Source organism: Pogonomyrmex barbatus, unplaced genomic scaffold (assembly GCF_055798465.1).
Source record: "Pogonomyrmex barbatus isolate J1 unplaced genomic scaffold, ASM5579846v1 scaffold14, whole genome shotgun sequence".
Taxonomy (NCBI): Eukaryota; Metazoa; Arthropoda; class Insecta; order Hymenoptera; family Formicidae; genus Pogonomyrmex; species Pogonomyrmex barbatus.
This window is the reverse complement of record NW_028297110.1, coordinates 522,606-546,464: the sequence shown is the minus strand read 5'-3', so window position 1 is coordinate 546,464 and position 23,859 is coordinate 522,606. Positions and strand designations below refer to the sequence as shown.

The 23,859-nt window shown below is 34.0% G+C and overlaps 1 protein-coding gene and 1 long non-coding RNA gene across 3 annotated transcripts in view; both read right to left on the bottom strand.

The window, feature by feature from the left end:
- Positions 1–19,865, bottom strand: part of LOC112552461 (uncharacterized) — a 100,021-nt gene extending 80,156 nt beyond the window's left edge. Inside the window, exons 1-2 of the long non-coding RNA XR_003096630.2 lie at positions 19,746–19,865; positions 18,807–19,012 (exon numbers count right to left, since the gene is read on the bottom strand). This is a non-coding gene — a long non-coding RNA (uncharacterized LOC112552461). The remainder of the gene's footprint in view (positions 1–18,806; positions 19,013–19,745) is intronic.
- A 1,199-nt stretch (positions 19,866–21,064) lies between these two features.
- LOC105424831 (PSME3-interacting protein) lies at positions 21,065–23,146 on the bottom strand. Of its 2 annotated transcripts, none has more exons than XM_011635292.2 (5): positions 22,891–23,146; positions 22,614–22,712; positions 22,255–22,474; positions 22,037–22,101; positions 21,065–21,937 (listed from the first exon to the last, which is right to left on the bottom strand). In XM_011635292.2, the coding sequence occupies exons 1-5, from the start codon at positions 22,985–22,987 to the stop codon at positions 21,603–21,605; spliced, it is 816 nt and encodes a 271-aa protein (XP_011633594.2). In that variant the 5' UTR covers positions 22,988–23,146; the 3' UTR covers positions 21,065–21,602. The 2 variants fall into 2 exon arrangements, with proteins under 2 accessions (XP_011633594.2, XP_011633593.2); XM_011635291.2 differs by having other exon boundaries at positions 22,037–22,104; positions 22,891–23,143.
- Positions 23,147–23,859: the final 713 nt, after the last annotated feature.

The window sequence follows — 23,859 nt, the reverse complement described above, 5'->3', positions numbered from 1 at the left end:
AAAAATCTATCTTGACAGTTTTCTCACGCGTGTGTGAAAAAAAAGTAATTATTAAAGGAATGATAAAAAATAAAAGACGATAGTAAAGTACATAAAAGTGGATAGTACCAAGATTAACTTGTATAACAGTTTACTGTGATATTTCCAAGATTACATAATAGTATATAATAATATAATGCACACAACATCCAATTTCTCGCGTACAGCGAGATGCAAAACACAGCTGTGATTATTTGCAAAGTTGCGTTGTTGCGGCGCGTATATTGAACTACACCGCATAATTATCTATTTCGCAGGTAAATCATTATATAGCGCCATGACCGATAGCAGGTGAATTTTACAAGGGGCAATGTTCAGCAACAAGACGAAACGATATAATTATTAGCCGCGAGCTATTGAGATTTACTTGCTTTAATAATATCCGTGGGTGCGTGGGAACATAAATTTACAAATATATAGATTTATAAGATCTGAAAATAATTGAACGCAAAAACTACATGTATAAAAATACAATTTTTTTTATCAAATTCATAAAATTGAAATTATTATTCATAAAACACAAAAATGTTATGTGAGATGTAGCGTTAAATGAGACGTTAAATAGGAACAATGTTATTAACCATGTCATATTGCTACGTAAATACACAATTTAGTTTCCATTATTTCCACAGAAATTTCCAAATTATTATTCATTTACATTTATCACATTATCATATATTGACTCAAGATTTGTTAAAAGGATTGATTAATATGGTGATGTCAAACAAGCCTAATTTTAGAAGACGTTAAACCAGATGCAAAATAAATTACGATAAAGTCTTGTTGCACACTTTTTCTCTTAGCTCTATCTCGATAAGCTATTTATATAAACAACAATCTGGTATTCAATTAGAATTATTTTTACAATTTCTTAAATATTTTACGGTAAAATGAAAAGGATATACAATCAGTAAAACGAAAAAAATTTCGTAAATTTTTCTCTAATGTCATAAAATAAGTAGCAGGATGTATATTTTTTTTTTTTTTTAATTCGATTTCAGTGAAATAAAAAAGTATCTCTGCAAGGTCTCTGTTTAAAAACTTTCGTTTAACAAATAAAGATAAAGAATAAATATGGGATTAGTAGCACCGATCTGAAATGCATTAAAATGTATTCTTTTCTCAAAGAAGGCCTCGTAAATTAGTTAGTTGAAAGAAACTTGAATAATCCGTTCGATACCGTGGCGATAAGTCCGTGACTAAGAAAAAGCCGCGAGGGAAATGAGTTTACGGTATCTACTGATTAATTGGCACGGCGGGCAAACATTGGTCGAGAGACCTAAGGCTTGTTTGCCTGTATATACATCGGCTGTAAGGATGAAGGACTATATAGGCTCGTTCGCGTATTGAACGAGCGCACGTTGACACTCGCACGCGTACGTGCGTTCTCCAGAACATGTGGCAGGCGCGTACCTACCCATGTAGCTTTTGTGTGTTACAAATCATGTTTACATTATCGCTACACTTGTGCCGCTGCTAACCGGTGTTCTATACGCGCACTCATTCTCGACAGCCTAATAGCCCGAGGAGGCTAGGCAGCCAATTTACTGAGCTTGAGGGCTATGGCGATTAGTTTGATTTTCGGATTCGTTAAGTCTGTGGCCATCGAAAAAGCGGATGTCCGCGCGGGAGAGATCGTCCCATTAGAACGTTTCGTTTCCAAAGAAAAATATTATGTCAAAATATTATATCATGAGAGATTACGGACGACTTAACTTTCAAATTTCATAAAAGGATGTATATTTATATATATATATATTTGGGTCTACGGTCTACCGATCTGTTTAGATAAATATAAATGTTGTCAATAATTTCACATTTACATAGAAATTTAATTTAATTTTTAAATAACGTCGATCAGTTTTTGCGTAACGATAAATAATTAGAAAGGCTAAAAAGGATGAATAAACTAAAAGGTTCAAGATTTTGTCAAGAGCGAGAGAGTCGAAATTTAATTTTACGAGATAATATTACTATACATGTAGCTATTATATACGCTCGCTTTGAGACACTAGCTAAAAAGTGCCGATGTTAAAATGCAACCATTTCATACGAATAAAGAACGGATGAGTATAATGGCTCTAATGCGATGCTATTAGTTACTTTGGCGTCTAGCGTCGCTGCTGGAGTTACTAATACCGTCGTATTAGCAACCAAGTTAAAAGTAGAACAGACTATAGCCGTTAAATATTGATTCGGGAACATTTAACCGTCTGCGCCAGAACTAATCAATCGGAATGTGCTTTTCGGACAAAATTGCATTTTCCATGTTTTTCACGACGTGCTTAAAAATATCCTTCGCGCGTTATCATACTAACGTTAATAACTGTACTTTCCTCGTGTCTCACTCTCGCATAGATATCTTTTGCTTACATTGAACTTATAGAAAAAGAATAAATTCCAAAAGATTTCATATATATAACGTGTCGAATAAAATATAAATTAATCTAAATTGAAATATTTCTTTGCAATTTAAAATTAGAGATTATATTTAGATTCATTTTTGCAAATTGGGATGTGCAATATGCAATCAAAACAGGTAGGATATAGTGAACCTAGATATGATAAAAATATATGTCCTGATATATTATTAATAATTGTTTATTAACAACGCTTTAACATCGTGATGTTACACATATAATATTAAATAAATTATGAGCCATACGAGGCGCTTTGATTTGGAACCTACATTTCATATACATTCTAATGACCGACAACGGCGGCAATATTAACAATAAATTTAGCGCGTAGCTGGAACTTTATTTCTAAATTATATTAATTTGCTGCTCTACATTGTGACGTGAATCAAGATACAAACAACATAAAAGAATCCATAATTATATGATCGGTACGCTTCTGAGCAACATTCACTTTTTTTATGTGTAAATTTTACAACATTTTACAAATAATTTTCTAACTCAGAGTGAAAGCGATCTATTTTTATCTTCGCACAATCAACTTGTTTCGCTGAAAGAAAATCCAATTTCAAATCCAATTTAAAAAACTTATAGTACAAATAAGACTTATAATATATATATATATATAAGACCGTTTGTGAGAGGTTTGAGACATAATTCTATATATAATTTATTACGGATCCGAGACACGCGATTATAATATCCCAAAAATATATTTAAAATATCTATATTTCTTCTCCAAGAAAATTATTGTCGCGGAAATTTCTAAATGAATGTTAAAAATGATGAGATAAAAACTCAAGCGATACAAGCGAATACGTACTATGAAATTCTTTGCTAGACCGATATCAAACCGATATTACAATCCCGTTGGCAATGACAACCGGAGAGAAGACGAACGGGCAACTTTTCTACAAGAAGTCTGTAGTATATTAGCCTCGGCGATCACGTCACAAAAGTTATCGCGATACAATGACCATCTCCATAAATGATTCAAACGAGCGCGGAATTGTCGGGAGTTATGTGACATTGTTCGACCGCTTGGATATGTGCCCCTTCTTCCTTTCTCCTTTCCTTCCATCCCCCGAACAAAGGACTCTCCTACACGCAAAATTGACCGAAGGAAAAGAGAGTAAAAAAGGGATGTGACTGGAAAAGGAATGAATGTGTGTGACCGATGAATAGCGTTACGCAATGAAAACAACTAAAGGCTGAGGAGAAAAGGAGAGCGTGTCGCAGCATCGCGACGAAATGAGATGAAACGAGACGAAACGAGACGAGACGAGACGAGACGAGGCGAGACGAGACGAGACGAGACGAGACGAGACGAGACGAGACGAGACGAGATGAGACGAGACGAGAGACAGGACAGAGAAAAGGAGTTTTCTCTCTTTCGCGATAAGGACAGCAGTGCGCAACGCGGAGACGAAGGAGAAACCGAGGGAGCGAAAGGAGGGTAGGTCTCCAAGATGTCGTGACAGTGAGAGGTCGGATATATCGTTCCACGAGCCACTGCAACAGATATAACGGGCACGCGGACGGGGGTCCGGAGCTGCCGACGCGAGACCCGAGCGATGAAAGTGAATTATACATGACGCAGAACACAATCGCCCCTCTCTCGTAGCGCGGCCCCCCTCGTCTCTCACGGCCCTACCCGAAAACCACCCCCAAACCGGCTTCCGCCAAACTGCCCGTACAAATGCCGACACTCGGGGATACCTCCTGATACCCGCTGTCGCCCGACCTGTCGCTCGTCGTTCCGCCGAACGCGAGTGTCTTCGATTCTCCGATCCGGCCGAAAATCAGAGATCGCGGAGATCAGCTCGCGGGAGCGCGGTTGACTTTGCCTGTTCGTCGGTCGTACAGTCAATGGACTCTATTTACATCTTCATTCAACGCCGTTTGCGCCTATTCACTTTCCAAATGTGTGTCTATCCAAAATCATAATTATTTAAAACAAGTTCGATACGTTACCATAACGTTTATGACTACTCTAAATCGAACTGCTTACTTTTTTTTGCAAAGAATTAATTTTTTTCATAAATTAATTTATCCAATACCTTTTCAAAGAATCAAGTAGTTAATTTTAATTTGCATATTTATCGTAAATTTAAGTAATGTAAGTAAATGTAAGAAAAACTGATTCGAACGTCATCAGATAATTTCGGCCCCTTTTACGTACGATAGTTGTTAATTTCATATTTAAGCGGAAGAGTTGATGCGACAAAGATGACGGTCGTATTTTTACGAGAGTGTTAATGGCGTCGAAAGACCCTCTCGTCTCAACGAGAATCTACCCTCACTTCTTCGCTCGTCCCGTAATTGAAAAAATATGAACTTTTTTGTCGCCGCGGGAGAGTACTTTCTTCCACCCTCGTTGCCCACCGCTGTCTTAGTTGGCACGTTATTATAAAACATCGTAGCTTCGTAGGCGAAAAATTAAGACCAGTTTCACCAAGAGAAGAAAATTGATTCAAATAGAGTTACGCGATGTGGCGTGAAGAAATTGAAATAATACTATTTAGATTTCTAAGATTGATGCATGGTTATTATGTGATCTTATTACATTCCGCGAAAAATGTATGGATCGCTGATTTTTATCACGCAAAATATTTCTGTATCCTGACAAAGTTATAATTCTTGACAAAAAAACTGAGACCAAATCGAAAATTTTTATTTGTACAAGAGAACAAGTAAATTATACAAGAAATTGTAGTAACAAAATAAAAGCATAGAATAAATATTTTAATTGGTTATGTAATGGCTATGTAGTTTTCGAGAACAATAGTTTACGTTTTTTATTTGTTTTTTTCACGAAGAATAATCTCCTTATTGATTTTACCACGTTTTAGTGGACGCCCTATATAAATAAATAATTGCTTTAATAGATTTTGTTTTACAAATAGTTAAAAATGAAAAGCTTTTTGCACAAATCAAAAACGATGGAAATAAATAACAGAATCTTATTTTATAACCTTTAAGCTTTTATGTAATAGAATTTTTATCCAAAGTTTAATTATATACCACATTGCTATAAAATCTGAAGATACCTACTATTAAAAATTGAAGAATTACATAAAATATCGTCTAAATGAAAAATTTGCTAAATATTAAATTGATAAAAAGAAATATATTCATTTATTTAAACGAGGAAGCTTATCCAAATATTTCAGAAACATCGCGATTGTTCATTATTTTCTTAAATTTAGATATTGCTTGAATTATAATCATTGTGCTACATTAAAAGCATTTATTTTACTACTAGTTTATTTTACTTGTAAAAAGTGCGTAATTTAATATGCTTAATAATAATAATCTAATCGACTTAAATTGTTTGATAAAAATCTATATGGGTGATGCATTTCTTAATTCTAAGAGCTACATCAAATATCGGGCAAACTTAATAATAAGGTTATTTTTCTGCACGCGGTTTCCTAAGGCGTTACCTTACGCCTCTATAATAATTACCGAGAATTGTTAACGTTAATCCGCGAGCCCAATTGCCGGTGGCGGTTGAAAGACGCCATCGTAGGTAAAAACAAGAGCTCGTCTCCACTAATCAAAGTGTTTGCCTTCGCTTAATCCTAGCTTAGCGGAGACTTAAATATTCCTTGTAAACTCCCGGCCAACGTCGGGGATTACTAAATGGGAGCAGCGCGAAGGGGTCTTGTCTTCGACTTAGCTAGAAAGTGCCAAGCTTGACTGTAATAGGATAAGACCTGAGAGAGGAGTTTTCTCCGACGACGGTGTACGCTTCAAAGCGTATAATGTATCGACGGGGAAAACCTCCACCTCCATCCCCGCCGTTTCTCCCAATGTCGCGGCTTAACGGTCTAAAGCCTCGTTCGCTCGGTTTTGTTCCGTAATGATCTAGAAGAGGTTCTAATTGTCGCATATTATATAGATCGCGCGGTGAGAGTTCAATATTACAGTTAATTTCTTGCCTTAACGAGGAGGAGGCAATGCGTTAATCATTCCGAGCCAAATGAGGAGCTCGTCAAAACGGCAAGTAAACTAATTGTCTGTGTACACTGATGTATGTCAACATACGTCTCCGTAGATAATTATTTATCCTCGATACAACCGTATCGATTCAACCTATAATTTTATAAATCGCAAATTCGAAATTAAAATATCCACCGTCCAGTTCACGAATATTTTTCCTTGCTCTAAGCGTGCTACCCCCCTATGTGTCCCATCAAAGAGAGAAAGGGTAGGCGCGCGTTGAATGCACGAGCGCGTGCGAACCGCATTCGGGCATCCGCCTGCCTTCTCGCGTACACTCGCGTGTGTACACACGCGTAGTAACGTACTGTGGAGTTACATTTGTTCATGCACGCGTCTGCCAGTAACGTGGCGGTGTATATCCATTGTTACAACGCACACGGCTACAACGGGGCACTCCACGCGGCAAAGTATCTTGTCGCGACGCGGCACGACGTCGCACCGGGGCAACACACACAAGTTAAAAGACTCAGAGAAGTATGCATGTTTTGAGAGAGCGGTATTATATCGAGCATAAAGAGCGGCTGAGTCCCAAGAGGATGTGCAGTGTACGTGCTCGTATGCCTTATTCGATCCCCCAACTCGGAACGAGAACCTTCCCCCTTAACCCTCCCCTCCCCTTCCCCCCCCCTCTCTCTCTCTCTCTCTCTCTCTCTCTCTCGCTCTGTCAACGATTCTCTCGATTCACCCTACTTTCACCATACACATCTCTCTCTCGGTGTTGTGTGCTGTCATATCCTACCTCGTCCCTTCTCTCTCTTTATGTCGCCCATGCTCTCGATCTGTCTGTTCGTCTTTTTCCTTCGTTTCTCTCTGTAATAGTGTAGAATGGGACGAAACAGGTTCATAATCTTCATATAATGCAACAACTCACCCTCCATCGGCTCTTTCAACCCTCCTATAATTTTCTAACCACTTCAAATCGCCCTCTTTAAATCTTTTGCCGTCGTCTTATTAACACGTTTCTTCTCTTTCCTTCTTTCTTTTTCTTTTATCCTTTGACCGATAATCGTAGTATCTTCCTGGCGTTGTTATTAGAAGAACCGCAATCAATGAAACCGCATCAATAGCTTGCAATATTCTAATCGATACAACAAGTTTCGTTTCGATGAAATTGAATGTCAAAGGCTACTTGGCATCACGATAGACTATCGATATCCGCGTGCGACAGATAGCAGAGTAAATAATTAAACGCTCTTGACTTGGATCTTACTTAGTAAAATAATGACTTTAACATTCAAAACTAACCGCGTCTAATTCAACGTTGTGACAACATCGTTACATAAAAATGACGGTAATTTAAAAATTTACTACCTCTTTGTAATGAAATTTAGACTGACAAGAAGATTATTTTTTATTCCGAACAAAGAATTACACTTTTGAATGAAAACAATTCAAACGACACGATAAATTGCCGACGTAACAAAAATCTTTACGTTTACGTGCCAAAATAAAACTAATTCGTCGCAACTGTGGATACTCGTGAATTACGTGTATAAAACTCGCAGGAATGGTCAAACGAAGCAACATCGGTTTACCCAGGGAATTACTGCGCGGGCCAAGTAGCCGATATTCTTAAAAGATTAATGCGTTTCTTTTCTAGGTAGTGACGTGACATTAGAAGAAGGAAAGCTACGTTGCTCGGTCTCTGGAACTTGGCTTGTGGCAACGCCAATCTGGTTTGGCTCGTGTACTCTATTCAGTGTCGGAGTACGTCGAATATAGCCGACTAGTGATCCGTTGGTCGCCGGATTCGCAGCCATGATTCTTTTTCCACTTCCGCTGCCTTGAGTCCTCCTGAATTGACTGGCCTACCCATCCCACCATTTTTATCCGCCGCCCGTCTTTTCCGTCACCTGTCCCCCTTCGAGTTCGCTTGTGGATCCCTTTCGACTTCCACTTGTCTCCGTTGCCTCCGCCACCCCTCGCTTCTTCCGGGCTGGTTCTTGTCGTTCTATCTACCATCCGCTGTCGTCCCTATGCGACATTAAGTGTCCCGGCTTTGATTTCCAACGGAACACGACAAATTCCTATTGACCCCGTCTGCCGTTTCGTTATCGTGTTAAATTAGTCGATAGTAATGATTATATAGACTACTTACTCTCTGTCTCTCTGTCTCTCTCTCTCTCTCTCTCTCTCATCGTACTCCGTTCTTCGTATCATACTCGAATACCATGAGAGCCTTTACCTCACGTATAATACCGGAAGATTTAAGTATATCATTTAAATGTGAATATTTGATAAATTCTTTCATTCAACTGTTCTTTATAAAATTCAATAAGATGTTGCTTAAAGTATATCATGAAAAAATTTGATAAATTCTTTAATTCAACTGTTCTTTATAAAATTCAATAAGATGTTGCTTAAAGTATATCAAGATGAAAAGTTATAGAAAAGCATACATAATTTGAAAGTATTTCCAAAAGGCATATCTCAATGCGCGCGCGCACACACACACACACACACACACACACACACACACACACACATCGGAAAGAATGAGTATCATATACGAATCTGTGAAAGTTAAGAAGAAGACCGAGCATAACGGTACTGCGTGACAGTGTCTCCTAAATATTCAAGCGGGGCAGGTACCTAAAACTTGGCAGCTTTATCTCGGCATTACTCGAAAATTTATTCATATATAATGAATGGCTGAATAATGTAGGAGGTTAACCCCTTGTTCTGCGCCTACAAAGCCTACGCGAGGAAACTGGGAACTCCGAATATTGCGAGGAGGAGATGGAAGAGTAAGAAGTAACAAACGCGGTACCAGATTATATTTAACGGCCCGGATGGGGTCTTCAGATTGGGGGAGAAATGTATTTTCCATGGAATTATGTGGGGATACAGTAGAATTAAGTGTACCATATTTGATTATTACGCTTTTAATCTGACTGCGCGGCGGATGTTTTCTCTCGTAATAGATACTCCCGCGTAATTGCACATTCCATTATCAATACATGCTTGTATATTACATAATCTTTAACGTAAACGTTTATCTCTTTCTCTCTGCAAACCTGATAATAACCTAATATAAATAGCGCGGACCGCGCTTTTAACCAAGTGTCTGTTCTGGAGAACAAGAATTTTTGAAAAGAATACACGTCTCGACACTGATAGACGTATATTTTGTCAAGGAAAGTATTTTAGATTCAGAAACGACCGTGCATCAAGAAAGCATCCTTGCATCTTACATAATACACTATTAAGTCCATAATAGAATAGAAAAGGGCGCTGAAATAAATCCGTTTCCAATACTCTTTGTAATTTGAGATGATCGGCTTGGCATAGCCGTATGGGACTCCTGGCTACTCTGATATGTGTCACCAAGAAGTAGCGCTGATCTGTGATGTGATCCGGTGGGTGAAAAAGGTTGCGAGAAGATCAGATCAAATGGATTACGAAGGAGAGAAAGTAAGAGAAAATGTCCCTTCTGAAGAAGAAGAGCGTAACTTTGCCGACAGTGATCCGCCATGCGTTTAAAGCTCGTATTTATAGTCGCATTTTTCTACTAAAGAACTCAGCTGAACTTTGTCTTGAGATATGAAACGGTTCTAAATTAATCTAAATTCTTTTATTCGTTACCTCATTTTTCTAATCACGATGCAATTTGAAAACTCAATAACATAATAATTTAAGTAAAAAGATCTGACTCGAGAGTATATTTTTTAAATATTAGAATTAGATATCTAAAAATATCTAACGATATATCATTTCAATGGATTTCACAATGTACAATAGTAAAATGCGTGTCACATGTGATTAAAATTGGGAGTGCCGTGTGATTATCCTATTCTGATGATTAATAATAAGTGTAATTATAATTAACTGTGTTTTTGCAAGTAGTATAAATGCAGCAAATCTGAAGAGAAGAGAAGAAGAGAAGAAATCTTAGAAAACAAGTAAAGCGATCACGAAGCATAAAATAACTAAATTATTTTTTATTTAATTCCATCTTATTGAATTAATCATTTGTATAATTTTATATGCAGACATGCAAAGTATTCTTGTAAATATTGATTATTCTAAACATTACTATAATTTTATATATTTTTGTTATATAATTTGACATAGTTTCGACATAGTAGTTTTGTAATCGCATCCCCGCTGTTACGCATCACGTCGATAAATAATAATTTTTTTATTTTATAAGAAAAGTTGAAAATATGTTATACAGGAGATATATAAAATTTATAGCCAAAAGCTTGACATTAATCTCAAACGTCAGTAATATCATCAAAATCTCTTAAGAAATCTGACTTTGCGAAACGATCGGGAACGTAAAACCTTCAAAGCGGTTAAGTATATGTTGAAGAAAAGAGAGGCGAATAATGCACACTTTCGGCATAATAATGGTACCTGGCTCATCCTACGCTATATATAGGAACTTCAGATATAATGGTCGGGGTGGAGTGTAGGGAGGAGAGAACTGGAGGGAGAGAGATCGGCGTAGTGGCTTGCTAATGGAGGCGCATTGCTCCCGTCAAATATACGTCTACTTATCAGCTTAATACTCACGCACGTAAAACAGCAGAAATAGCGGACGCAAAAAAAAATCTGTGCAATGTGCGTTAATATAGGAAAAGACCAGTGCATTGTGAGTATCTCTGCGACGAAAAAAAAAAAAATACATGCTTACTCCCGTGAGATTAAATTATTCTTCTATTAAAATTCTGTATGACATAATCGATATATAAAAACACTAAATTAAAATTGCTTAAACTGTATTTATATATTTCTCTCAAAAGTATATTCCTCTTTCCCTTTTTTATATCATTTTTCAAAATTGTGATTATAATTAGAAAAATTTATAATATCAAGCTATCAAACAGAGATTGAAATTAATCGACACGTTTTCGGTACAGTCACAAAAATATCTCTGATAATCGCGTTTATATCTTGGTACAAATAAACATAGATATTTTTATGCATCTATGTGATTAAATGCTTATTAAAATTATAATTGATATAAAAAAAATTTGTCAAATAAAATTAAAATAAAATTACATAATTTTAAGATATTCTTATTAATGAAAAATTATTACCATTGATTTTAATCCTATATTTCTTTAATTTAGAAAGAAGTTTTTTGATTTTCAAATCTCAAATCTATAATCCTATTTACGGTAAAACTTGATAAAACAATGACAAACTTTTTGCACCAACTTGATGTATCCATAATTCAATCGCTGATTCAAGAATCCAATCAATAGTCGTTCGCGAATCAATGCTTTAGCATCGATTCGATAATCCGATAATCCATCGACCTACCACAGTAGAAAGAGACCTCTGAGATCGCGAACATATGAGGGGGGAGAGAGAGAGAGAGAGAGAGAGAGAGAGAGAGAGAGAGAGAATGAGAGAAAGAGAGGATGGACCAAAGATAGAGAGAAAGAGCGAGAGAGAAAGAAAGAGGATGAGAGAGAGGGAGAGAGGGAGGAGGAGCGATGGAGGGCGACGCGCATGAGAGAGATAGCTAGAGCTACGGATGCTGCGTGCTTCTCCATTTTGTCTTAACGCGGTGTATGCGGTTGCTAGGCAACAGCCCTTACGCTCCATTCATATATAATTCAACAGCCAATGCGGGCCACGCGGGTCCGCACCCTCGCTCAGTCATTCGGCTTCGCGCTGCTCCGAAACGGCGGCTGAAACAGTGGCACGGTGCTTATAAAGCGCGCGCACGCACGCACGCACGCACGCACGCACGCACGCACGCACGCACGCACGCACGCACGAGCTTTCGGCTTTCGACTTTCGCGTGCACGCATATTCCGCGACTGCGACCGATGGCACCGGTGCCGACTGCCACCCGCTTCTTTCCCCTTTTTCTTCCCCTTTTTCTCGATGCCGACCTTTCTTATTGCAGTCCTACGCTCTCCTCCCGACTCTTGATATGATGTAACGCTTGTCTCGTTATTAGCTCCGATCACACACCACATTGAAAGAAATATTTCTATCATATCTTAGTAGGAAAAAGCGGAGGGTCTGTCCCCTCTGCTATATGTATCCGATTTTACCAAAGAATCTTAGATTTTTTAAGGAATAAACTATCAAAATTACCAATTGTGCCATCTCTCCCCTCTCTCTCTCTCTCTCTCTCTCTCTCTCTCTCTCTCTCTCTCTCTCTCTCTCTTTATCAAGTAGAAATAATTTTAATACCTGTTAATATAATTATTTAAAAGATCAATCAATTGAAGAGAGATTATCAGAATAATGCCATATATCGTAGTCCAATTTTTGTTTTATTACATTAAAATTTTGTAATATTACAATCACACGAAAACTTTAATTATATATTAATTTTTTTTTTGTATATATTGTCAAATAAAGAAACAATTATCAAAAAGTAAATGACATTTAAAAATAACTGATTGACATTTACGGGATAGTAAATTAATGACACGTTGTAATACATAGCAATTTTGACGCGGCAATCGACGGCTTAATAACATTGAATATCGTAGCAAGTAACGATATCCATTATGGCAGTCAACACGTTAATATGACAAAATGCAAGAGCAAAAATCTTTATAAAATAAGTATATTAATAAGTATATTAATAAATATATTAATGTAATTCTTTACAAATATGTATTTCTAAACTTTTTATATCTTTAAGTACAAAAAGTAAATTGTATACTTCAAAAGAATCATTTATAAATAAATCACTTTAATACACAAAGTCAAATAAATTAAGTTTGACTGCGCGATACTAGATTGCATTAATAAGATGCTGATTTTTGTTTCAATAATCAATGATTTTAGACATTAATGATCATCTTACATACGTCAACGTAATGATAATTCGGTCAAACACGCCATCGTCAAATACTTTGTCATCAGATACTTGCTTGATTTTGACAGTCGGTCAAGTTTTAACTGTTTACCGTATGCTGCATGGTTCTTTTCGGATGTCATTTCCACGTCTGCAGCATTTCTCTCTCCCTTCCTCTGTTTCTTTTTCATAAATAGATACGTATTTATGCCCACGTGGCTAACTCCGTAAAAACATGCGCGTGTAAACGTATTCCCGTCTTTTTTTCCTCTCGCCTGCTCTCTCCTTCATTTTCTCTCGCTCGCGCCCTACAGGTCCTTTCCTGACCCTTATTTTTCTTCTCCTTTACTTCTTCTTTCGTGGCCACGCGCTATTTTATTTAACGTTTGCCCTCCTTTCGCGCGCGGTCTTCAATTTTTCGTCCGTTTGTGGCCGCAAGTATATCTCGAACTTGTCCGGCATCGGGGTGAACATAAACGAACGATCAATAATGAAACGAGCGGAAGCCGAGGCTCGATGTCGTAAATCAGAAACGTTTGTCCCTTGGATTTGTGGTCTCAAAGAGCTTGCAGGTATATCTCGCGATTGGAACAGAGTGATATATCCGCGGTACTCGAAATAATTAGGATGCCGCACGTATATATATATATATATATATATATATATGTATATATTATAAATTAGTGTAACCCAAGTATTTTAAAAAATATCTTTTTACAGACATGTACGTTATACAATAATATATTTCGTTGACTAATCGAACGACGACTCTTCTGCTCAATTTTTCCATCGAGCTGCAATTTAGTAATCCTTTTCGCAATCATAAGTGTCGCGATGAGACGCGAGTCAAACAGATTTTTATTTTTACGCGGGAAATTATTGGTAATGATACTTTGACAGCGCGCACAGGAAGTGACATTCTGCGTGTGTCGAAAAGGACTTTAATCCGAGCGTCAACAGAGGCATTACCGCGCATCGATGGCCTCGACTCTCTGCCCATCCCTTCATATTCCCACCTCAGTTCCCTTTAACCCCGACCATTGGCTACGGGTATGGAGCCTAGCGAGCGAAGCGAGGAGTTGGCGTCCCCAGCTCGCTCGCCTCATGCGATATTCATGGTTCATTATCATAGCGAATCATGGCCCATCAGCTTTTGATTGTCCGCCAGCGTTGTTAGTCCTAACTAATGCGACTGCAGTGACCACGATAGCGAGGATGGCCGGAATGTTGTATTAGAGGATAAGCGTCATCTTTCCTTTACGATTATACTGACAATGCGTCGTTTCGCAATAATCGTCGTTCTACTACCGCTGTAACGCATCATTTTTTTTTTTCAATAATTGCTCTGATCTCGGAAACTGCTTAGATGGAAAATGATATTAAACATTTGAACTTGAACATATGTTGAAATAACTATTTTCAAAATTGAGAGATTGAGAGAGAGAGAGAGAGAGAGAGAGAGAGAGAGAGAGAGAGATTTATCTTCTTAGCACACTCTGTGAAAATTCTTTTACTTTCAACGTCATCTAATTTACACGAATTATAAATGTAATTATATTTTTAATTGGATAACTTTTTATATAGAATGTCGAGACTAAAACTTCTTTTCTTACGCAAATGTCAAACCAAAATGTGAAATGTACATAAATTCAATAAAAGAATATTGAATGAAAAGAATTTGTAATTTATTACTTTCGTTCGTTATATTATAAAACTTGTCTACTTGGAAAACATTCGTTACATGAAAACTGAATTTTTAAAAACAGTTTGTTAATTTAGTATTTCGAATTTCGGGATGATGTGGTTAGAACTGAGAAAAATAAAAGTTACGAAGAAAGATGTTACATTTTTAATATAACGAGAATGTTGCAACGAAATCTTCGTGGAAGGCTAGAACGCGAAGTACATCTATTTCCATATTCGCTATCCTAATATAAATTAATAAAGACCTCATAATATTATATGGTCTGGCAAAAGATAAGTTGGCTTATTTATAATTCGATAAAGACGTTGACTAAACTAAAAAAGAAGCTTTATCTTCTTTGAAATAAATTATTCACGAGTATATAATACTATGTGAGTAATTCCATCTTTCTTGATATTCTGTTTCAAAACCGCATTTCCCATATATGATATACGTAGGATGAACTCCAACGGATCTGCGTATAATATATTTTAGAACTGTCCAAATTTGTTTCATTTAAGTTAACTAAGTCTGGCTATATTTTGTCAATGTCTTTGTCTTTCTGCAAAACTTTTACAAGAATACCTAAAGTAAAACCTTGAAATATTATAACGAATAACGATTTCATATATACATTTTCATTAAGAAAACAATCTGATATCAAAACCGACAAAATAATATATAAATATAAATATAATCAATTTATTTTCCATATTATAATGTAATACATATAGTAACGTAATACGATTTGTCTTACCGTTATGCCATGGCTCTATTCGCTAAAAAGTGATCACAGTTTGGTAATTATATAAAAAGATTACAAATGTTAAACGCGTGATTTTAGAACGCAAAGGTCGAAAATAATTACAAAATACTTCGTAATCGTGCAAAATCAATGATTTTAAATAATTCTTGTAAACGAGAGAAACCGTTTTGCATGCATCATCGCTGATGTAACGTGTGAAGTCGTTTGATTAGACAGCCTAACTAAGTTGGCACGCCGGGCGAACGGCAAACGGCCTTTTCCTCTCTGCCTCCCATCACTGCACCTTGACTCCTGCTCGACCACAGTTTCGCATTAAGTATTCACGTTGACCCCAATTTGCGTGCAAGGAGTGTTCTAGGAAACGGAAAGCACGATGGCATGCAGATCCGAAAGAATTCTACGCGAGAGAGAGAGAGAGAGAGAGAGAGAGAGAGAGAGAGAGAAAGAGAGAGAGCTTTTTGGAAAAGCACTTTTATCTGTATTGTACGGAGAGATCAGATAGATATCGAAAATTGCATTTAACTTTGTGGAATCATTATTGATCTTACTTTACAATAATTAGCAAATGAAACGAGATAGAAATATTGGCTAAATTCACGTCGTAAATATTTAATGGCTTCTTTTTTCCTTTCTCTACTGCCTTTAGAATAATAACATTTCTTTCGTTCTCTCATTTACATATCTAGTTTGTTAGTCTTAAATGTATCAATTTTTTTAGTTCGTAACCGGCAAGTTTCTTTCTTGCTTTAATATTTGATTTTTTAACAACATCGATGTTGTACATTGATTAAAATATATTTAAAATTATGTATCTATATAAAATCTTTTTTTATTGCTCCTAATTTCTTTGCAAAATCAAATGCGATTTATGTAATTTATGACATAACATTGATTTATCTAAAAGATTATGATATTTCTCTAAACTTTTTTTTTCGATACAGTTATTTTCTATTAAGTATTACATTGTAACATAATTGAAAAGTTGAAACCACAATATTTTTCTCGACTAATAGAAATAAATATTTAATAATAAAGTATGGTGCAAAATCTCGAAGATTAATAAGATCGTGAAAAATGCTAACGCATCAAATGTCTTTCACAATCTCGATTAAGTGCTGAGTATTAAAAACTACTTTAAATGTAATCAAAGGGTAGTCAACCTACTGCCCGTTCCCATTAGAAATGTGCTTCGAGTACCAAATCGAGTGGGATCAGCTCGTAAAATCCTAGCACTTTCATACCCTCTTAAGTCGGCCTAAAATTATCATTAAAAACTATTCTATACATTAATTTTCAATGCAAAATATTTTCAATATATAAACAAGATGCGTGTATGCGTGTGTGTGTGTGTGTGTGTGTGTGTGTGTGTGTGTGTGTGTGTGTGTGTGTGTGTGTGTGTGTGTGTGTGTGTGGAGAGAGGAGGATGTATCTTTTAAATATTTTGAGCACAAATAAAATTAATGCAACAACTTTATTCGAATAACTTTAGTAGTTAAAATAAATAATTTTCTAATATATCTGATATACACAAAAAAGAATAAAATGTATTATTAATTTTTGAAATTAATTTATAAATGTATTGTTTGAAAGTTTTATAAAAAGAAAAGGAAAGATACTTGACTAGATCTAACTATGATCAAAATCAAGATGCATGACCAAATTGGATTTTCATATTTCTGAAGTTGCAATCGACAATTTGACAATAAATTTTGTAAAATGCTGACGCTTATAAGAAAAAAGAGACGACGACGAATATTAAAAATGACGTAATTGTTGGCATTTGAAAGAGATTTATATTTATTAGATTTGTTATGTTTCAAAGTAAAAAAATAGATTAACTTTACAATTAATCTCTCACTTACAATCCTTATATAATTTTCATTTACTTTTTCATATAAAATCATCTCTTAATTGCATCAATAATGCAACAAAAGTTGTTTCAAAAATTTAATGTATCCAGTTTCTTTTTAAGAAAAATTAAACATTCCACGACAAGAGATTGCAGTGAAATGCAACAATCAAAATAACTTTTAATCTCTCTTTTGGTCCTCGAGATAATAAATGTAATGAAATTTTGGTGTTTCAGAAAAGCGCCAATGTTATTTTTGACGCCATCGTCTCCTTACAAGCGCCGGCGACGCTTCGCAAAATCCCTCGTGAATTCGCCGATAGCGTGTCCCAGAAATACGAAAATCAAGTCTCGTCGTGCAGCTTGATTTCGATCGCAAGTAGACACACACAGGATGTGACAAGCACGAGAGCCGGGGGTATGTACAGCCAATCAGTGGTTTTTCCTAGACTGGCTGTCATTCAGTCAGCCAAGTGGAAGGACAGGAACGGCTTGTGGTTCGGCTTTCGCATTATTCATTATGCAGCTCACAACACGCCGTCACCTGCCACCGCAGTCCTGCATACACAGTTAGATCGGGATTGACCACACACGCGTAATATGTATGTATATGTATAAATGCGATCAAGAATGTGTATATGTGCATGTGTTTGTCTAAGCCTATAATAGAAATAAGTACATCTTCAGATGTATAGTTGCCATAATATCGAACCATAATATCGAAGAAGATCGTCAAAGAATCATCGTGCGTTTCATTCCTCCACTCATCGTCGCTATCATATCATCAATTTTCAAAGTTTATGATAAAACATGAAAATCCTTTGTCCTTTAACATATGATTTTTCTGATATCAGGATTACGCAAAACGTATTAATTTAGAGAAAAACTTAAATTGAAAATGTTTTTTTTTTCTTACACATGTGCGCTTACTTACAATTCACAAAGAAACCGTAAACAGCTATTAATGTCTATTTTTTCTTCCCAAAGTCAATATTTTACATTTAAATATATATTAAAGAGTGAAATATAAGTGAAATATAAGTGTGAATATTAAATATATATATATATATATATATATATATATATATATATATATATATATATAATTTCAATTTATTCGCTCCGTTAACGAAACAACAAGACTGGTATGTTAATTGTATCTTTCCTTTCTTACTTCCCGACAAAGGAAAAAGAAAGGAAAAGGAATCGCGCGAATTGATACACGTGAGGCTCGTAGTTACAATACAGTACATAGAGAAATAACTCACCGATCAGAAAGGCGGCTCTGTTGACTGACAGCACCCCATTCATATACAGGCAATATGTTTATACTAGACTGATAATGAATTCATGCTGGGCGTAGGGCAAGCTACTTGTGAACAGGTTGCAGGAGCATTACGGATCGGTTCGCACAGATGCTCTTTTGTCGGCAGATGAGTGAGAGCCCAAGGGATAACGCTGGATGATATCAGATCTGTCGGATCGATATAAGAATCAGGGGAATCGGGGTAAAACACGCTTATACGCGCGCACACTTACACACATACGCACGTACACAATTAGATATCGCGTGAATGTGATACGCAGCCGGGAAATCCCACGGGTCCCAATGGGAAACCATCCACGGGGCTTAATGACAATTCTGGCTATTCTATATCGCTCAAACGCTCGTTTGCGCTCGTTTGTATGTACGATCATTGGTACTTAAGCATGTATACCCACAAAATGGCGACATTGATAATCGAAGTTAAGAGAACGAAAATCGCGAAAATCCGTACGCGAGTTTCCGATATAATAGAAAAATTTTGATAAATGTTATTCTTTCAGATGAAATAAAGTAAAATTTCAACTCCGGATTCAATCCTTATGTCCTCAATTTGAAATCAAGATTTAAACGTTAGATAAAATAAATGTAAATGAAGTATACAAATTTTAGAAACAATCCGTGTACGTCAAAAAAATAAAAGGCATACATAACGTAATCAATTTATAGCCCAAATTTGATTTTCTATAGGAGTAACACACATATTAAATATAAATCAATTGATTTTGTCACTCTTTTAACTTGCAAATGCCCGATGCACGCAGAATAATATACGTATATGTGAGAAAAATATGAATCTTATTAACGAATACTTTTTTACTTTATATATAAATACATTAATATATTAATTTTTTTTTTAATTCAAACTAATTGAAAAACTTACTTTTGGTTTTGGCAGTTAGGTTAGAAATGGATAAAACGCAAATGATGAGGAAACGTCGAAACAAAAGAGAAGCGAAACTGCATAGCGTGTTATCTATCGGGGAAATTTTTGATTGGCTCAATATCCATAACTTTGGGTAAAGTTTTATGCATAGCTGCGAGGGTAATAGAAGAATCCTGACATATCCAAACGTTGGTTATATCAATATCACAATAATAGCCAATAATATATATCGACTGCAAAAATTTAGTCGTACAAAATATAAATTTAATACTCTTTATACCGATGAATATAAAAAAGTTAAATACTTAGAAAAGTATTATCTCCAAATATAAAAAAATTATTATTTTCTCATATAAAGATTTTATAAATACGCTATTCGTTAAATACTCAATATCTAAAATTAATATCACTGACAAAAATATAATATTTTTTCAATAAGAATGTAAAAATGCCGACGCAAGTAAAATAATGATACAACAACGATATGTATGTATATATATCTGACTGGGTACTTTTTGCATTCGAATGAGAAAACAATGCAGCTTGATTGAAACGTTCGAAGATATAATTAATTTCAACATCTCCACCATAATGTATTTGCAAGTTAATCGCCATTACTGCAATTAGAATATATTTACATGCAATAACATGATATCTATGTGTAATAATGTTTAATATCACAATATTATTACGTATGCAACTTTACGTCATATTTTTAATTAGTTATTCCTATGCGGGATTTATTTTTAGATAGCAACGATCGCAAAAAACAATACAATACCATAATGGCATAATTGTCAATAATTCAAGTTTCTTTGCCAAAGAAAAATTGCGATTCTTTAAGTACTGATGCTGTTGCGCGTAGTACAAACTTCATTGCAGTTTCATTTTTTTCATTTTTTTTTTTTATGAAATTGCATATTTTTTTGTGTTATAGAGTGCAGTATGATTCCTCTATTCGGGTACCCTATATATACATATCATGATAAGAATATGTGTATTTAACATAACATTTGCAACAGATGTGATAAATAAAGAACGATCTCAATGCGAGTTCACAATCATCGCTAATCGTCGCGGCAAGTTTTTTAATTCCATAGTTCAACATTTATCATAAAACGATATTATAATTCTTTAAACGATATAACAATATAACCGTTGAATGATACATCATGGTGCATATTAGAATTTCACATTAGTAATTTAACGTATTACACAATTTCCCAAATATTTAAACAGATATTAAAAATGCCTAAAATATAAAATTTGAAATATTAAAAAAATATTGCGAAGGAAAACATTAAAATCATGAGTAATATTGTTTATAGTTATTTATTTGATTGGCAAATCTAATTCTACAATCTTTCTAGTGCGTTACAATTAAATTGTATTTTAATGTATGTACATTAAAATTTGGAATAGCAATTTTTGTTTATATTTTATATATATGTATATGTATGTGTATGTGTATATGTATGTATATATGTATATGTATGTATATGTATGTATATATACATATGTATGTATATATACATATACACACACATATAAACACACACACGCGCGCGCGCGCGCGCGCATAGAAGATCAATATTTATGTATCAATGTATCAATATTTATGTATTCAACCTTCAAATTGATTATAAAACTAAACTAAATTTAACATGCAAATTTTTCAAACATATCACAAACGTATTAAGATTAGGCAGTATACTTGCTACATAGTAGACATATTATACTTTTGAACATAATAAATTGCGATACAATAATTTTCTTTCTTTCTATATTCACAAATATTATCTTGTCATACATACATTCATACAATATATATATGCATGTATTTACACATATCATTCAGCTTTTCTCTTTATCTTTCAATGATTTTATTTTTCGACCTAACATATCATATACGGAAGGATTTGGTTCTGTTTCTTGATCTGTATCGGAACTACAATCACTGTCACTAGAATTATCATATGTTCCAAGACCAGGTAATATACCAATACATTTGAGTCCACTATATTCGTTACTGCTGTTTACTTGATTTGGCATAATCTTTTGTTCATCTGATTCAGGATTAGAGGTATCCGCTACTGACTCACAAGACGAATGTGATTCTTTCTTTTTGTTAATATCAGGATCATCTTTAGATGGAGATAATTTCCTTTTTATTCCTTTAAATGCTTCTCCTATAAATATATATATATATTTTTTAGCAATTGATATTGATTTATACTATACAGAATATTTTTTAAACTATTTTTTAGAATTTTATTCCAAAAGTTTACCTTGTTTTTGCTTGTCAGATCGTTTCAATATAACACCAACAGGTAACTTTAATTGTGAAGTACGACTACTAAAAAATGATGAAAATTTATTAAAATTGTTATTAAATTAGATTATTAAATTATATTTCAGAATTTAACCTCTTGAATCTTAATTTTAAAATAATTCTTGAAATAAGGAATTCTCTCTTTTAAAATTTAAATATAATACAACACGGTACCTTCCACAAGCGATATTTTTACTGGTGACAGGTGGAGTTTTCAATTCTTGTTTTAATTTTTCATTTAATTTCTGTTCCTGAAGAGAAGCAACTGCAGCCTTAAAGTCACGCATTTCTTTTTCTTCTTCAAGATTCTTTTTACGTTCTTCTTCCATCTTGGTTCTATCAACTAAATCCAAAAACTCTACTTCATCATCATCTAATCCTTTGATCATATTCTCTGTAAAGATATAAATATGTATATTAAGATATATTTTTTTAAATATGACATATGAATTAAAATTCATTATGTGTTAAGAATAGAACATTTTTATTCTAAAAAATATTTCAAGCAAAAATAATGTTAGTTTCTCACTTACTTAATTTATGAGCTTCTTCATATTCTATATCCCTTTTATTTTTCTGTTCTTGTAATCTTTCATACAATGATCTAGGATCGTAAGGTTCCTCTGGCGCTTCTGTAAGTTATTACAGTAAACAAAATATTTATCAATTATTTATAATTTTGGAAATCATCGAAATTACTTTATCAGAGCCATGAAAAGACACATACATATTCTCAATTCTAGATACAATGCGATTGCATACAAGTTATATGTCGTACGAAATACGGATAGAAAGCACATTGAAGCTAACCTAAAGGTTGATCGGCAGTCCGCACTCGTTCCCATTCCTCCTGCCGCATTCGTCGTTGTTCGGCGATTTCGGCTTCCGATATAAAACCCGAACTCATCCTCACTGTTTACAAATATCGTATTCTACAAAATGCAACGAAATAAAGGTCCTTCGCAACGTTTACAGATACGTTTTCCCGTATACTTCGATAAATTCGATGAGAACGCACGCGACCTATAGTTCGCTGACAGAAAACCTCGTCGCGTATATTTTATGCCGTGTGCTACTATCAAATAAAAATAGCTTTTAAATGTTATTCCTAATATTTCAGATGGTAATTATTTAGAATAGCCTTGTCACCTCCTCATTTAAAAATTTAAATTTAAATTTAAAAATTTAAATTTAAATTTAAAATTTTTAAATTTAAATTTAAAAATTTAAATTTAAATTTAAATTTTTAAATTTTAAATTAAAAATTTTAAAATTTAAATTTAAATTTTTAAATTTTAAATTAAATTTTTTAATTTAAATTTAAATTTTTAAATTTAAATTTAAAATTTTTAAATTTAAATTTAAATTTTTAAATTTAAAATTTAAATTTTTAAATTTAAAATTTAAATTTTTAAATTTAAAATTTAAATTTTTAAATTTAAAATTTAAATTTTTAAATTTAAAATTTAAATTTTTAAATTTAAATTTAAATTTTTAAATTTAAAATTTAAATTTTTAAATTTTAAATTTAAAAATTTAAATTTTAAATTTTTTAATTTAAATTTTAAATTTAAAAATTTAAATTTTAAATTTAAAAATTTAAATTTTAAATTTAAAAATTTAAATTTTAAATTTAAAAATTTAAATTTTAAATTTAAAAATTTAAATTTTAAATTTAAAAATTTAAATTTAAATTTAAAAATTTAAATTTAAATTTAAAAATTTTAATTTTAAATTTAAAAATTTTAATTTTAAATTTAAAAATTTAAATTTTAAATT

Excerpts from the sequence above, each read along its gene's own strand:
- LOC105424831 (XM_011635291.2), bottom strand. The coding sequence starts at position 22,987 with ATGAGTTCGGGTTTTATATCGGAAGCCGAAATCGCCGAACAACGACGA. Across the intron at positions 22,713-22,890 it reads GACTGCCGATCAACCTTTAG|AAGCGCCAGAGGAACCTTAC; the intron begins GTTAGCTTCAAT and ends AATAACTTACAG. Across the intron at positions 22,475-22,613 it reads TGAAGAAGCTCATAAATTAA|AGAATATGATCAAAGGATTA; the intron begins GTAAGTGAGAAA and ends ATATCTTTACAG.